The 14,126-nt window shown below is 43.9% G+C and overlaps 1 protein-coding gene across 2 annotated transcripts in view; it reads right to left on the bottom strand.

The window, feature by feature from the left end:
• Pdlim3 (PDZ and LIM domain 3) overlaps positions 1 to 1,409 on the bottom strand; it is a 34,226-nt gene extending 32,817 nt beyond the window's left edge. The window contains exon 1 of one of the 2 annotated variants that reach the window (XM_052162645.1): positions 1,213 to 1,409. In XM_052162645.1, coding sequence (XP_052018605.1) covers positions 1,213 to 1,305 — 93 coding nt within the window. In that variant the 5' untranslated portion in view covers positions 1,306 to 1,409. The remainder of the gene's footprint in view (positions 1 to 1,212) is intronic. The other variant, XM_052162644.1, reaches the window with a different exon arrangement.
• Between the last annotated feature and the right edge of the window lie 12,717 nt (positions 1,410 to 14,126).

The raw sequence follows: 14,126 nt of genomic DNA, 5'->3' as shown, positions 1-14,126 counted from the left end.
AGCATTTTCTGCTTAATTTACTTAAGAGCATTTCTGGGGGTATGTTTTAATGTCTCATATAAAAACACATGTCAGATGTGTTTACATGTTTTTGAAAAAAGTAAAACAAAGCTTGAAACGAGCCATTGTGTGCAATCCTCCGACACATGTTTTGGATTTTTTAAAAGAGCATAGGGCTTCACAAATAATATTAATGTGTGAACATTGCCCTGTTAATCTGTGATTGATCAGGTTAGAAAGCATGTATTCATAAGATATAGCACTAGCAGTAAGAAGCATAACGTTTAGAACATAAAATTATAATATTTAAAAGTTTGTGCCTTCACCTTGAGAATGGCTTGCATGAGTACCTGAAACAATTTCCTTTAAAAGTTGAGGAAGTTATCAACTAGATGCTTTACAATTATTTTAGAAATTCGTTGACAGAAAAGGAGCCCCGGGTTTCATTTTTACAGCCCCCTTCTTGTTGTATTCTGCTTTAGATACCCTGGAATAAGGCGGTTTGGTCTTTGCTACTAAAGTCTCATTTTTTAAAGTTATTAGACTGAGTGGTTGCTCTCTATCAGGTAAACTATTGCCCAGGTTGTCTTTGTAGTTTGAATTATAGGTAATGCTTCCTCAGCCAAGTTCCCAGCTTTGGAAAATATTTATCCAAAATGCCTGGAAACAGAGGAATGAATACACATTAGTAATATTTTCCCTGCCTGGCTGATATGAGAGGTTCCAACTTGGGCCGTCCAAGCTGTGCCCTGAGAACAGTACCCTGCTAGAGTTCTCATCCAGGCAAGAAAACTGCTCAGATGACAAGTTTAGCGCCACCAAAAGACTGTGAGAGTCATACCTTTTTCTTGCTCCCCCATTATCTGTTTGATATGAAAGGAAATGGGGTTGGGGAAAGCCAAAAGCACCCCTCAGCTCTGGAGCCCTCCTCTGAGCCCAGGAATCCGCACTGCCAGTTGACCTGTCTGGCAAATGTGGCTGGGGACGGAGGAAAAGGGATGCAGAGTTTGTGCACTGCCTTGGTTAAATCTCAAAACTTCTTTGCATCCTCCAGCCTTTTGCTGAAGTCCAACAGGGAGCCAGAAGCTCAGACCCCGCCAGTGCACCATCCTGCCTCCCTCCTGGGCTTCTTGGTTACTCTCTTTTAACTCCAGGGCCACTCTCGGATGCCAGGTGACCTGTAGCAAAAAAATCAGAATGGAAAACACCTACCCTGGTGATGACCAAAGGCTGGTTGAAGTCTATGCCCCCAGAGAGTCTGAAGCCCCAGGGCGCAGGGCCAGGGATAACTACGTTCTGAGGCATGGTGCCTTCCTGCGAGTGGGTCCAGCGACGGGTGGCTCTGCAAAGCGTTAGTCTCGGAACCGGACAACCCACTTAGCTCCTGGGGCTGCGACCTAAGCTGGGAAATGCTGTCCGGGAGTTTTATCCCTGCTGCGGAGTGACGTCACTGGACTCCCCTCCTCCCCGCCCCCTCCCACCAAGGAGAGCTCCAACTTTGGAAGTGAGAGACAGTGCCTGGCCCGAGGAGCTCCCAGCTGGGTGCAGTCGCCCAGACCTCTTCCCCGCCCAAGGAGGCTTCGGGTTACAGCTTCCATCAGTCCCTGAAGAAACACCTGTCCTCCTGTTTATCGTCTACTTGCTCAGCAGTACACGTTACTGGGAAGTTAAAAGCAATCACACCACAGCCTCCATGCTTTTAATTAAAATAAAACCCAAGCACATCCAGGCACTTAGGAATTTCGCAGTTTTGAGCGCGTTAATATGCTCTCTTAGTATCTAGCTTCGGGCAAGTTAAAGTCTTCATTTCTTTCAGCTGTAAAACAGGAGTAATTATTATATTTGTAGGAGTATTGGCAGGATTTGGTGGCAATAAAATGAAATGTTTCTGTGCAGCACCCCGCACAGCATTAAAAAAAAAAAGTATTTCTACAATTAAAATATATGTCCCTAATCAGTTGTGTCTGACTTTGTGCTATAGAAATGACTTCGTTATCTGTGAAGTTTATGCTCGGAATTACCCACCTCATGCCCTGCTTACTCAGTATCTCACCACTTGCTAAGTTTGTGTTTTAAGCTTGGGCTACATTCATAACTCTCCCAGCCGCGGGGGCAGCATGCCGCTGAGGCTCTGCATGTTGGACACGGCCGTTTGATACATATAGGCAAGGGTCAGGATGACCCAGACGGAACTCCGTCTGGGTGCTGCAGCCAAAATGAAGGTGTCTGTGGGAGTGGAAAGAACGGGACCCAGAGCGGATAGCGTGCAATGGAGTATTCTGTTCGGATGTACTTGGAGAAAAGAAAAAGGAGATTCAAGAACCTATAAATGGAATGAATCAGTCTGGGAAAGCGGAAGCGGCGGTAAGTCACCAAAGAGATGACTCTGTCGGTCACCTCTGTGGTCCGGGCGTGGTGATGATGGCTTTACCTGTGTCTTTGCGCTTTCGCATCAGTCCAGCATCGTGCTTTGGCCAGTGTCATTGCTCAGCCTAGGGGACAGCTTCCCTGAATTGGAAGAGCTCACATAGGATCCCATAGCCAACAAATGGTAGACGGTAGACGTAAAATAAACAATCCAGGCTGGCCCGACTCCAACGTCTGCACGGTACCAGAGGAGAGGTCAGTGGTGTCTGGGTAGCGTCCTGGTTTAGATGTAGTATAGAACCAAGCCTATCTGGTACTATGGGCCAGGATGCTCTGATTCCTAAGAAGAGAGGCAAGGATGCGGAAAGAGAAGTAGGACATGCCTAAAACCCGAGGAGGAGGAAGAGGGTCTTGGATTTATTGTGCAATAGCACAAGGCCATCCTGGCCCAGCCGAGCAGAGCTGTGCAATGGACCGTTCTGTTCAGATGTGCTTGGAGGAAAGATAAAAGAGATTCAAGAATCTGTAAATGGAATGAATCAGTCTGGGAAAGTGCAGGGTTGGAATGGCTTCACTCCACCCACGGTGCTGGGCTGTCCAGGTCTTAGGGGATAGAAAGGCCATTTTTTCTAGTACCAGGTATTTTCCAGTGTCCCACCTATGTTGAATTATCAGCAAAATAAGCATAACATATCCTGTTGATTTTGTCCACTTCGGATGAATGTACGATTGCAGAATGCATTTCCTCTATCAGTCACCGGCTAGGTTGTTGTATACACCCCTCTCCAATAGGTGTGTGTGACTACATATACATGCATGCACAGTCACATACACACAGATGTTTGCACACACACATAACTGTTGCAAAAAGGATGAGATGTTATTTGATGTGTCACTAGCACCACCAATTATTTAAACCTGTCTCATGAATTGGCTTATAGGTCAGGTTGGCTATACTATCTATCTATCTGTCTGTCTATCTATCTATCTATCTATCTATCTAATTTCAATCATTGTACCAAAAATTTGGTGCCATTAAATCAGAGCTTCTTCAACTTTTTCCATTAATGACTCATTTTTATTCAGGAAATTTGATATGAACCTGAATATACATACATACATACATACATACATACACATACATACATATACCACACATACATATGTAGTGGGGATTGGTTCTAATGCTATTTGTGTTAATTCAGCTCCCAAAATCACACGGGAACCTGCACATCTACACTGAGGGTCTCTGACCCCAGTTGGCTCTGATTGGGAAATAAAGTTGTCATTGGCTAATAATGGCTGGGCAGGGAGACAGAGGCAGGACTTTTGGGTTTCATGAGCAAGAAATGCAGGGGTTCTGCCGTGAGAAGGGTGTAAGAGACAGGCCACACTGGGAAGGTACTGGAGGGAGAGACAGCGAAATGTAGGTGCGAAGGGGGAAGCAGCCCCCGAGGGCTGCCCAGCAGGGCCCAGGGCAGCAAAGATCAAGTATCGATTTAGTAAGTATTAATTCAGCAATATTGAAGGGGAGGTGTTAGCCACATGCAGGTTCAGGAGTGGCCCAGCCATTGAGCTAGTTAAAATATGTTAAAATATAAAGGTTGCATGTGTGTCTTTTCATTCATGAATCCAAAATATTTGGGTAGATGTAGAGGAGAACTGTACACCTGCTAGAAGCATAGAGTGGATTTAATAATTAATGGTACCCATAGATACATGTATCATATGTACACATATACAATATAAGTATATAAGTCAAAAATTAATAACACTAAATCATAAATCTACTTGAAGAATTCTTATTCTTGTAGCAAAGCAAGTTTATATATTAATGAGATAGGGCTGCTTGTTTATTTTTACATAAACATTTAAAATCTGCCTGAATGTTTCGTACACAGACTAGCTTTCTATTCTCCAGGGTTGAACACTATTTATAATTGTGAATGCTTAGAACTTCACTTCCCATAAACATGTAGGATTGAATGATGCAAACATGTTTAGGGCCATGTCAGAAAGTTTTGAAAATTCTGTGCTAATTTCAAGCCAAAAAAAATTCTTTAGTGATTTTTTTGTATCATTTGGGTCTGTGACTCAAACCACAATTTTCAAATCAAATATCCTAAGACCTGGTTGCATGGTCTCTCATTCTTTTTCATTCCCTTTTTTTTCTCCTTTGGAAAGGGACCAGCAGAGCCCTGTTTTATAGAGACAGAATAAGAATGGTGATAGAAAAACACTACAAGCGTTTGTTTTCTGTATAAACCAGTATGCTTCCCTAAAAGCAGGAAGTCTGTGTAGAGTAAAAACACCAGGCTCAGGCAGGCTTTACTAGTGTTGCCTGGCATGACGGCACATGCAGCGCAAAGTGCACATGTGTGTTTAGAGCCCAAACTAGAACCCAGGAGGTGTAGCATGCATGGGCCAGCCCTTGCAGAGACACTTCAGACTCATTACTTGTTTGATTTTGAATTAATTTGGGGCCTTCTAGTGTTGCCTGTTTTGGTGATTGGCACCTTTCATTTCATGAAGCCCATATGAGGTTACCACACACAGTTTAGTGAGTTGTGATCTGACATGAGAGACGGCGGGCAGATAGAAGCATTTGCTGTGCAGCTATGAGGAGTGGAGTTCGTATCCTACCATCCACTTAACAAGCTGGGCACTTGGCAAATTCCTCCAACCGGAGCTCCAAGGTGGGCAGGAAAAAGAGGATCTATTGCTTGAGCTTGTTGGTACTGAACTTATCCCTGTAGACACCATCCCAAAGTTTAGGGAGACACCTCACTGAAACAGACAGAGAATGACAGAGGAGGACACACAACAATGTCTTCCAGTCTCTGTGTACATACATAGGTGCACACACCCAGTTGTGAGCATGTGTGGGTGTGTGTGCACACACACCCCCACACTAAACATTTTTTTTAAAAAGCAGTCATGTTGATACAGGCAAAATTTATTCAACATTCATATACTACCCAATGCATTTCTAAGGTTTTACAGAATAGGAAAAGAGAAACCTGAACGGGGCAGCCTCCCTCTACCTAGTGTCTCTGAGGTCAGCAGGAGGGTGCCCAGAGATGACCGACAAGGTCAAAGCTGCATACGACTTATTAATTTTCACATGCTCATTTTACATTTTCTTCTTTCTTAAAGGAGACCGCAGAACAGCATATTTGTATATTTTATTTATAATTTTAATTTTTATTGAAAATATTTTTTCATGCAGTATATTCTGGTAGCTGTTTTCCTTTCTCCCAACTCCTCCCAGATCCTCCCCAACTCCCTACCACCCAAATCCAACCCATATGCCCTTTCTTTCACTAGAAAACAAACAGCTAAACAAACAGACCAACAAACCGTAACAGAACAAACAGAAAAAAAATAACCAAAGGAAAAAACACTCTGTTTCTGTCTCTGTCTCTGTCTCTTTGTCTCTGTGTCTGTGTCTGTCTGTCTCCCCTGCCTCTCTCTCTCTCTCTCTCTCTCTCTCTCTCTCTCTCTCTCACACACACACACACACACACACACACAAACATCCCACAAAACAACCAAAATTTGAAAACATAATATGTAAGCAAAAGGACTTTAAAAAGTATTATGAAACAAAAAACCCTTAAAAATACCCTGAATTTGTTTTGTGTTAGCCATCTACGGCTGGGCATGGGGCTTGTCCTTAAGTGTAGTTTGTACACCCAGTGAAACTCTGTTGGAGAAAGCTATTTTTTTCTTTCCCAATGGTTGTCAATAGGAGATAGCTTCTAAGGGATGGGAGCTCATGTCTGCTTCCCCTCTCAGTGCTCGGGTCCTATCTGGCTTAGACCTGTGCACGCTGCCACAGTCTCCGTGAATTTTTATGTGCTGCTGGCTTCCTTTCTCACTGACTTTTACAATATTTCCTCCTTTGCATAGATCCATGAGCCCTGAGGGGAGGGATTTCATGGAGACATCTTACATGGGACTGAGCGTTCCAACATCTCTCACTCTGCAGATTGTTTAGTTGTGTGTCTCCATATTTGTTCCCATATACTGAACAAGGAGGCTTCTGATGATGGTTAAGCAAGGCGCCGATCTATGAGAATAGGAGAATGTTGTTAGGAGTTATTCTGTTGCTATGTACTTTTAGCAGAACTGTAGTATTACATTTACCCGGATCAATGATCTAGCTAGTCTCAAGTTCTCAGCCATCCAAGTAGTGTTAGGCATGAGTTCTCTCTCATGGAGTGAGCCTTACATCCAACAGAGAGCTGATGTTTTTCCCACGTCTTTTGTGCCACTATTGCCACAGCGTGATGGAGTAACAGCGGCATAATCAACTGTGCTTGGGAAAGATGTCAAGAAAGGTTTGTAAGGTTGGATATAGGTTTGTAAGGTTGGATATAGGCTACTGGGAGAAACCTTATTCTTTTGGGTCTTTTAGTTTTTTGAAACATGTATCTGGCTGGCCCAGCATTCACTGTAGAGTCCAGCCTGGCCCCAAATTTGCAACCCTTTGCCTCAGACTCCTGAGTCCTAGGATTGCTGCTTGTACCTGATGCCAGAATTCTCCTAAGCTCTTGTCATTTTTTTCCCCCAAGGGAATAATTGAGCCAAGAGACATGGTAAATTTAAGCAGAAGTTTATTTAGTGACAATCAAAACAAAATATTCCAGAGAAAGAGGAATGGGGCTAACTTGAAAGGTGATACTGGCCCATTGAGTTCTGCAGTGTAGATTTTAAAGAGCATGGTTTTCTATGGTTCCTTCTTTCTTCTGATGTCATCATTAAGTGCATCCCTTTGGCTACAACATTCATCCCATGCTAAGATGTCCCTGTGATTTTTTTTTCTTTTCTGCTCGTCAAGATGTTCTTTGATGAACAGAGCTAGTCATCATGAAAGTGCCCTAGTATCAGAATTTCTGATATGGTGGGAAGCATCTAACTGTTGTTACTGAGTCACAAAGGGGTATTTTAACCATCAAGAGGCAATGCTACCAGGATATAGAATGATTTCCCTGATTGCCAGACATCTGACGCCCTGATTCTGTCAGTCTACTCAGTCTCAGAAGGCGTGAGCATGCTTAACAGCCTTCTCCTTCCTGCCAACATCTGCCTAGCTGTCTGTTTTACAAATAATGGTTTCTCAGGTCACTGAATTGGGACAGGATTAGGAGAGAAAACAGTGTGTATGTGGGAAGGCAAAAATCCTAAGTTAGGAAGGCACAAGTAGTTTATCATAGCTAGAGGTTGACAAACATGAGGGGCAAGGCACAGGTGTCAGGGTCTCCAGAGGCCACATCAGAGGGAATTTTGTATGGCACACTAACATTTTTTAGTTTATTCCGTCAGAGTTTTAGCCAATGGTCATAACGATCAGTTTTTATACCTGCATCTTCATAGAAGGGAATAGGAAGCAGGAATCCAGATGAGACTTAATACAGTCTGCCTGGGGAAGACCTTTGTGAGGTTCCCAGAATGGGAAACAGTGGAAGAGCATGGGAGTCCTTAAGGAGTCTACTGACATAGCCTGGGAATGGATTTCACATAGAGATTTGGAGAGGTTTGAACTTTATGTGAATGGTAGAAGTTTTCATCAGGAGAGAATATGTAAGAAATACAGTAAGGTATTGCTTTTACTTTAATTGGAAATGGTAGATTAAACCTCTATTTTGAGGGTACTGATTTTGGAATGCCTGTGGGAGATCCGTGCCAGGTAGTTTCCCCATTAAAACGCTAAGATTTGGAAACAGATTGCTTGGGTCTTAAAATAGCTCTATTGTATTTCTTGGTCCATCTCAATGTGCGTTGTTTAACATCGGTTTGAAAACCTCGATGGTATGGATAAGAAGGCAATCTCTACATGCCCCCACTCAGATGTGGAAACTATATAGGCTGACCTCATGGAAGTAGAGAACAGACAAGTGACTACCAGAAGATGGGGTGGAGAACGGAGGTGGTGATTGGGTTAAAAAAAGAGAAAAGCCAAACAAAGAAACAAAGAAGCAAAGAAACAGAGAGAAAGAAAGAAGGATTAGCATTCAATGATCCAGTCGGGTAGCTACTTATATGAAGGAGTTCTGGTGTTTCCAAAGCAAATAATGACTGTTGGACAATATGTCAGCTACTTCTTTCTGACCATTATATGTTGAACACATGCATATATTACAGTCTCCAGTAAATACATACAACTATTATATGCCATCTGTAATAATTGTAAAAAAATATTATCAAATAGTAGTACTAATAGTTTTGATCCATTGTGGGATTTGTAAGATAGTACATATTAGATGCTGAGAACTGTGTCTCAATTCTCCGAAGTGCTTATAATTATATCCTGTATTTTTTTAATAGTCATAATGGCAATCAGCTGTGAATGTAAGTCTAGAGTCAGGCTTAAGTTATCTTGAAGCTATGTATGCTCTGGTGATGGGTGTCAGGTGTCTGTCACAAAGCCATTGCATATTAGTTGACTGTCTTCATTTCAAGGGATGGCATGCGCGTCCCTCGCTTTGCACTGGCATGGATGTGTGACTCATCTCTCACAGGTTAAAATGATACTGTGTAGCTTCTGAGGCCAGGTCAGAAAACACCACACCATGCAGCTGCTGCCTTGTTAGTCATAAAACCCCGCCCCCAAGTCCCAAGCCAGTGCGCTACCGGAAAGCTCAGACTGCATGGAGAGGTCACACATCAAACCAAGTCCTGGTCACTGCAGACTACCAATGTGTACCAGTAAAGATTCCCCTCTGCAATCTGTCTCAATCCATTTGGGTTGGCGGTGACCAAACCGCCATTGGCAGGGAGCGTAACAAAACACCAAATGCCCCTGTTTTCTGCAGCCTGAGAGTCCAAGTTCAAAGTGCTGGTAGATCTTGTGTCTGCTGAGGTACCCCCTCCATGTTGACAAATGGCTTCGTTTTGCTGTACCTTGTACCTTTAGCTCTGTTCTCTTCCACTTTTTTTCCAGGGACACTGTCTCAGTATGATACCCCCATCCACAAACCCCATCCAGCTCAATTTCCCCTTAAAGGTTCCACTTCATAGTATCTCTAGTACTGTTACATTGAGGTTAGGATTTCCAGATACAAATACCTGGGTTTGCACACATTTTGCCTGTCACTCACGTCTAGCCTGTAAGTCACCCCAGCCATGAGCCTTCTTAGCTTAGGCTCAGATGTTTTGAATAAAGAAGACTCATGCTCAGTGTTCCCTTTCCAGGGTCCTGGCCCCACAGTGCTGGAGAACCCAATAACATGAGCATTTTTTAAGCTTTTAAATATTAGGTTAATTATTTTAACCAGACAACAGTAGCAGATGCTGGGTGAACATGCTCCCAGAAATTAGGTATGCAAAGCAGGAACAGATGTTCATAGATTTTAAAAATGAGAGACAGTAGAAACAGAAGCAGTTAAAGCACAGGAAAAGAAGGGGGACGTGGATGGTGGGGTTCCTGTGACCCCAGGTTTAAAGTACTAACATGGAGGGCAAGCTAGGGGCAAAGGTCAGGGAGAGAAGTCACGCATCCTAGGATGCCAGACAGACTTGGCGAGTATGACGTTTCTGGAGGGTTCAAAGTCATGTTAACAGAACACTGAGGGTGGAGAGAGTCTGTCATGGCGTGAAGGCTGGTAGAAGGAGGGGTGAGTGTAAGACAGCCTTGCAAGGCTTGTTAGTGACAGGAAAGGGAGGGGAGCCCTGGGAAAGTCAGTGGTGGGGATGCTCAGAAGAAAGTTCCCCTCCCCCACCCCGAGTACTTGGGAGGTTGAGAGGCTGAGATAGCCCATCTTGATGAGGAACATGACTAGTGTTTCATTGCCCGTAGGATAGAGCAAAGCTGCTAAATGACTGCTCAGAGGAACTTTCATTGTCTGTCGCAGGCCATGCACGTCTCAGCGCAGCACAGCAGTCACCGCACAGACTAGCCACGGAGTGGACTTTCCTCTGTCACCACAGTCCTCTCTATACAGGACTTAGATTCATGCCCTTCTCCCCTTCATTTTCATCTTCTCCCCCTACCTGCTTTTCTTTGGGTCTGCTGCTAAGGGAAGAATATACGTTTGTTTAAATTTGCCTCTTCTTTTCAGCTAGCTCAATTTTTGTATGCATTAAGACAGATTAGAGGCTTATTAGAAATGTAAATTTCTAGGTTCTCCATTCAAAGTCCAAATCCATTGTGGGTGGTCTGTAGACCACACATTAAGAATCAGTAACTCAAATCAACACATGGGATTCTAATTTCTTACATACGTACACTCACAGAGTCTGACACTGTCCTTTCTGGAATATTTCCTTTTGTCTGTAACATCCTATTGTCTTTTTACTTTTTCTGGGAAAACTCAATTGACCACCATCTGTTTCTAAATTAATCCTTCTCCTTATTTAACGTCTATTTTACTATTTTTCTTGTGTAATGGTAGGGAATCAAAAGGTATTGTACCAGGATCTATATACTCAGTCTTCAGTTCTTATATATGGTCTCAATATAACATTATTTTGAATTTAACTTTCCTTCCATTTAGCCAAGCACCTAGCAATGGGCTGAAGGTACTGGGAACTAAACAATAAACTAAAGACAGATCTGAATTTTGAGAGGCACATATTTATATTAGGATACCTTTTCCTGGTTTTTTTTTTTTTTTTTTTTTTTTTTTTTTTTAACATCCCCTCTCAGACATCGGCTGCATTTCAGGAAGGGCTGTGTTCTTTAGAATCTACCATACCGACAGCCCAGGGCTGGGCTGGGCACTGGGCTACTTGTCAATGAGTAAGTGGAAGCAGCTTTTGGGTCTGAGATTTGTTGTACAGGGAAGCCAATACCTTCTTTTCAGCTCCTTCGACAATAGGCTGCTCCTAAGGAATACCTTCCTTGAGAATTAGCACCGTGCCTATTGTTTATGGTTTCACCTCCCTCAGTTTCTCTTGGCTCCGTGGCTGCATTTGCATGGACTTGCTGGTCTGGCTGGACAAACCAACACATTCAAGGCCCTGGGCAGCCAGCCAATGCTCCCAAGCCCTTCCCCGCATTGTGTCTGACTTCCTCTTTGGTAAAAGCTCATGTGATTTTCATGCTTTGGAAGATGTGGGCCCTTGTGAAATCTCTCCTGGGGAATTAGGCACACTGAATTCCGAGCTTTGTCTGCCGTCTGTCCTGGCAGGAGCCTCTATTGTTCCCCCCATTCCCACGTCCTCTTGTCCTCTCACTCCTTGAGACACGGGATGGTTCAGCTCAAGTTCATTGGGTAGTCTGCTCTGAAATGTCGCTGAGTTTTCCCACTGTTTGTTCTGAATTAACTAGTAACAGTCAAGGGAATTGTTAGGAGCTTTGTGGTGTGAGCAGGGGTCTCTTCTGCCTACCAACCAGATCCTGTGGCTGCCATGTTAATACCGGTTCTCTTGCTGGCACACAGTTGTGAAGAAAGAGGTGTGTGTGTGTGTGTGTGTGTGTGTGTGTGTGTCTGTCTGTCTATGTGAGACACACACAGAGACAAAGATTCAGAGAGAGAGAAAGAGAGAAGAAGTGGGAGAAGAAGGGAGGGGAAGAAGGAAAGAGAGATATAACAGAAATAGAGAAAGAGACTGAAGGAAGGAAAGGAAGGGAGGAAAAAAATAGAGAGAGATTAACTTAAGCCTATTTTCCCACTTAAGGAGATTTCCAAGGGGCATTTCTGTTTTTATAGTTACTGGATTATCCTCTGGTTGGATTTCACTTTGAAAGAGGGTACATCAGCTTCTGCCATCGGCAGTCTGAAAGATGCGTGCTAAGCCGTGGCCATGGTCATTGTTTTAAATTCTTAAAACAAGTCTGCAAAGCTGGTATCACAATCCTAGGGTGCAGGGACCGTGGGAAGATCAGGGAATCCTGGCCAGTTGGAGTCCAGCATGGCTCTGCTGCTGCCCGCCATGCCCACTTTCTTCGACTTCCTCATGCTTTGTCTTGAGTGGACATATATGAGCACAATCACTGCTCCCAGATTCCTCTAACCTCCACTAACTCTTGGTGCAAGTGTTTGAATTCGTGAAAGGCTATCAGAGTTATTCTATTGATGCTTTATTCTCCCCAGGTGTCCTAATCAGGGCTTTATTGCTGTGAACGGACACCATGACCAAGGCAAGTCTTATAGAACAAAACATTTAATTGGGGGCTGCCTTACAGTTTCAGAAGTTTGTTCATTATCATCATGGTAGAAAGCAGGGCAGCATCCAGGCAGACATAGTTCTGGAGAAAGAGCTGAGTAGAGTTGTATATCTTGATCCGTAGGCAGCAGAAGGAGACTTCATACCATGTTGGATATAGCTTGAACATAGGAGACCTCAAAGCTCACCCCTTCAGTGACACACTTCCTCCAACAAGGCCCACATCTACTCCAACAAGGCCACACCTCCTAATAGTGTCACTCGTCCTGAGCCAAACATTCACACACATGAGTCTATGGGGGCCATAGCTCTTCAGACCACTACACCAGGGCAGAAGGTAGAGCCACCATCAGCCTCCGTGAAGCCTGTGTTGTCTGTGGGCAGGAGCCTGGAAATTCCCTCCAGAATGGGTTTCAGACTAGAAAATCCCTGATCTTTCATTGAACGGTGCTTCACTCGCTGGGGTTAATTGGCCTTCCACTCACCATGTTCCTTTGTGTGCTGTTAATGACCCCAGAGAGCAACCAGAAAACCAGGGTGCATATTCACAGCAGAAACACATCTGAATCTACTCTTCAGTAACAGAGACCATGTGTTCTGAAGCATTTCTATTTGGAGTCCGTTTATCATCGCTATAAAAACATTTCAAATGAGAACAGAGTGGACAGCACAACCGGGAAATTCTACAGGGAGCTCTGGCTGTAGATGGCTGCATGCCTGGCCTTGGTTAGTCACCAAGGGAAGCACGCATGCTCAAATCTCATCTGTCATAGCTCTTGGCCTGCTCGCTCCCTGAGCATTTCCACCTGTGTCACCACCAAACCCACATTAGCCTCTGAACAAATCAAGCATGTGTGTTCTGCACTAGATCTGTCAGTCAAGTCAAGAGAGAACTTAGTGTCATACTGAGCGGTGTCTGGTTCTATTTTGGAAAAAGTCCCTTAACTGAAGAAGAAAAATCAGTATAATATCTCATGATTACTTAACACAGTACACATGTAAATTCCATGGGAAAGGCTGTATTCTTTTCCCAGGGCAAATGCCACACTTCTCATCAGACGCAGGCACATTAGGAAGGAAAGTAGAACTTCTTTTAGGATTTCTCCAGTTTTTTGGTGGCACAGGGCAAGAAATGAACATTTTAGGTTTATGTCCTGGTCATAGTTGAAGGGACTAACTTCTCTCTGTGTGCACATTGCTGAGTTTTAGACCCATGTTAGACATTCCTGGTATGCACTACAGTGGAAGTCAGTGAAGGTTCTGGGGCTCAGGTCTCCTGATAAACAAGAACGTCTCTAGAACCCTGATACCAGGAGCCTCTAGGTTGATTTTTCTGACATTTCTCTCCAGGTGCTTCTTTGATACTTGTGCATTTCCCCCTGACTGTCATCCCTTCCCACATTCATACCAGGGTTTGAACTCTCACCAGCAGTTTCTTCAAAACCAGGGCCTTTCCCCCTGGACAACAAAGCTTGATTCTCCATCAGATTCTCCTGTCCTGTCCTGTCATGTCCTCTCCTCTCTTGTCCTCTCCTCTCCTTTCCTCCTCTGCCTTCTCCCCTCTTCTGCGCCCCTCCTCCTCTCCCTTCCCCTCTCCTCTCTTCTTCTTTCCCTCTTTCCTTTCATTCCCATACCACCTTCTCTCC

Source organism: Apodemus sylvaticus, chromosome 18 (genome assembly GCF_947179515.1).
Source record: "Apodemus sylvaticus chromosome 18, mApoSyl1.1, whole genome shotgun sequence".
Taxonomy (NCBI): Eukaryota; Metazoa; Chordata; class Mammalia; order Rodentia; family Muridae; genus Apodemus; species Apodemus sylvaticus.
Note: the sequence above shows the minus strand (reverse complement) of the source record. Positions and strands in the feature narration are given on the sequence as shown.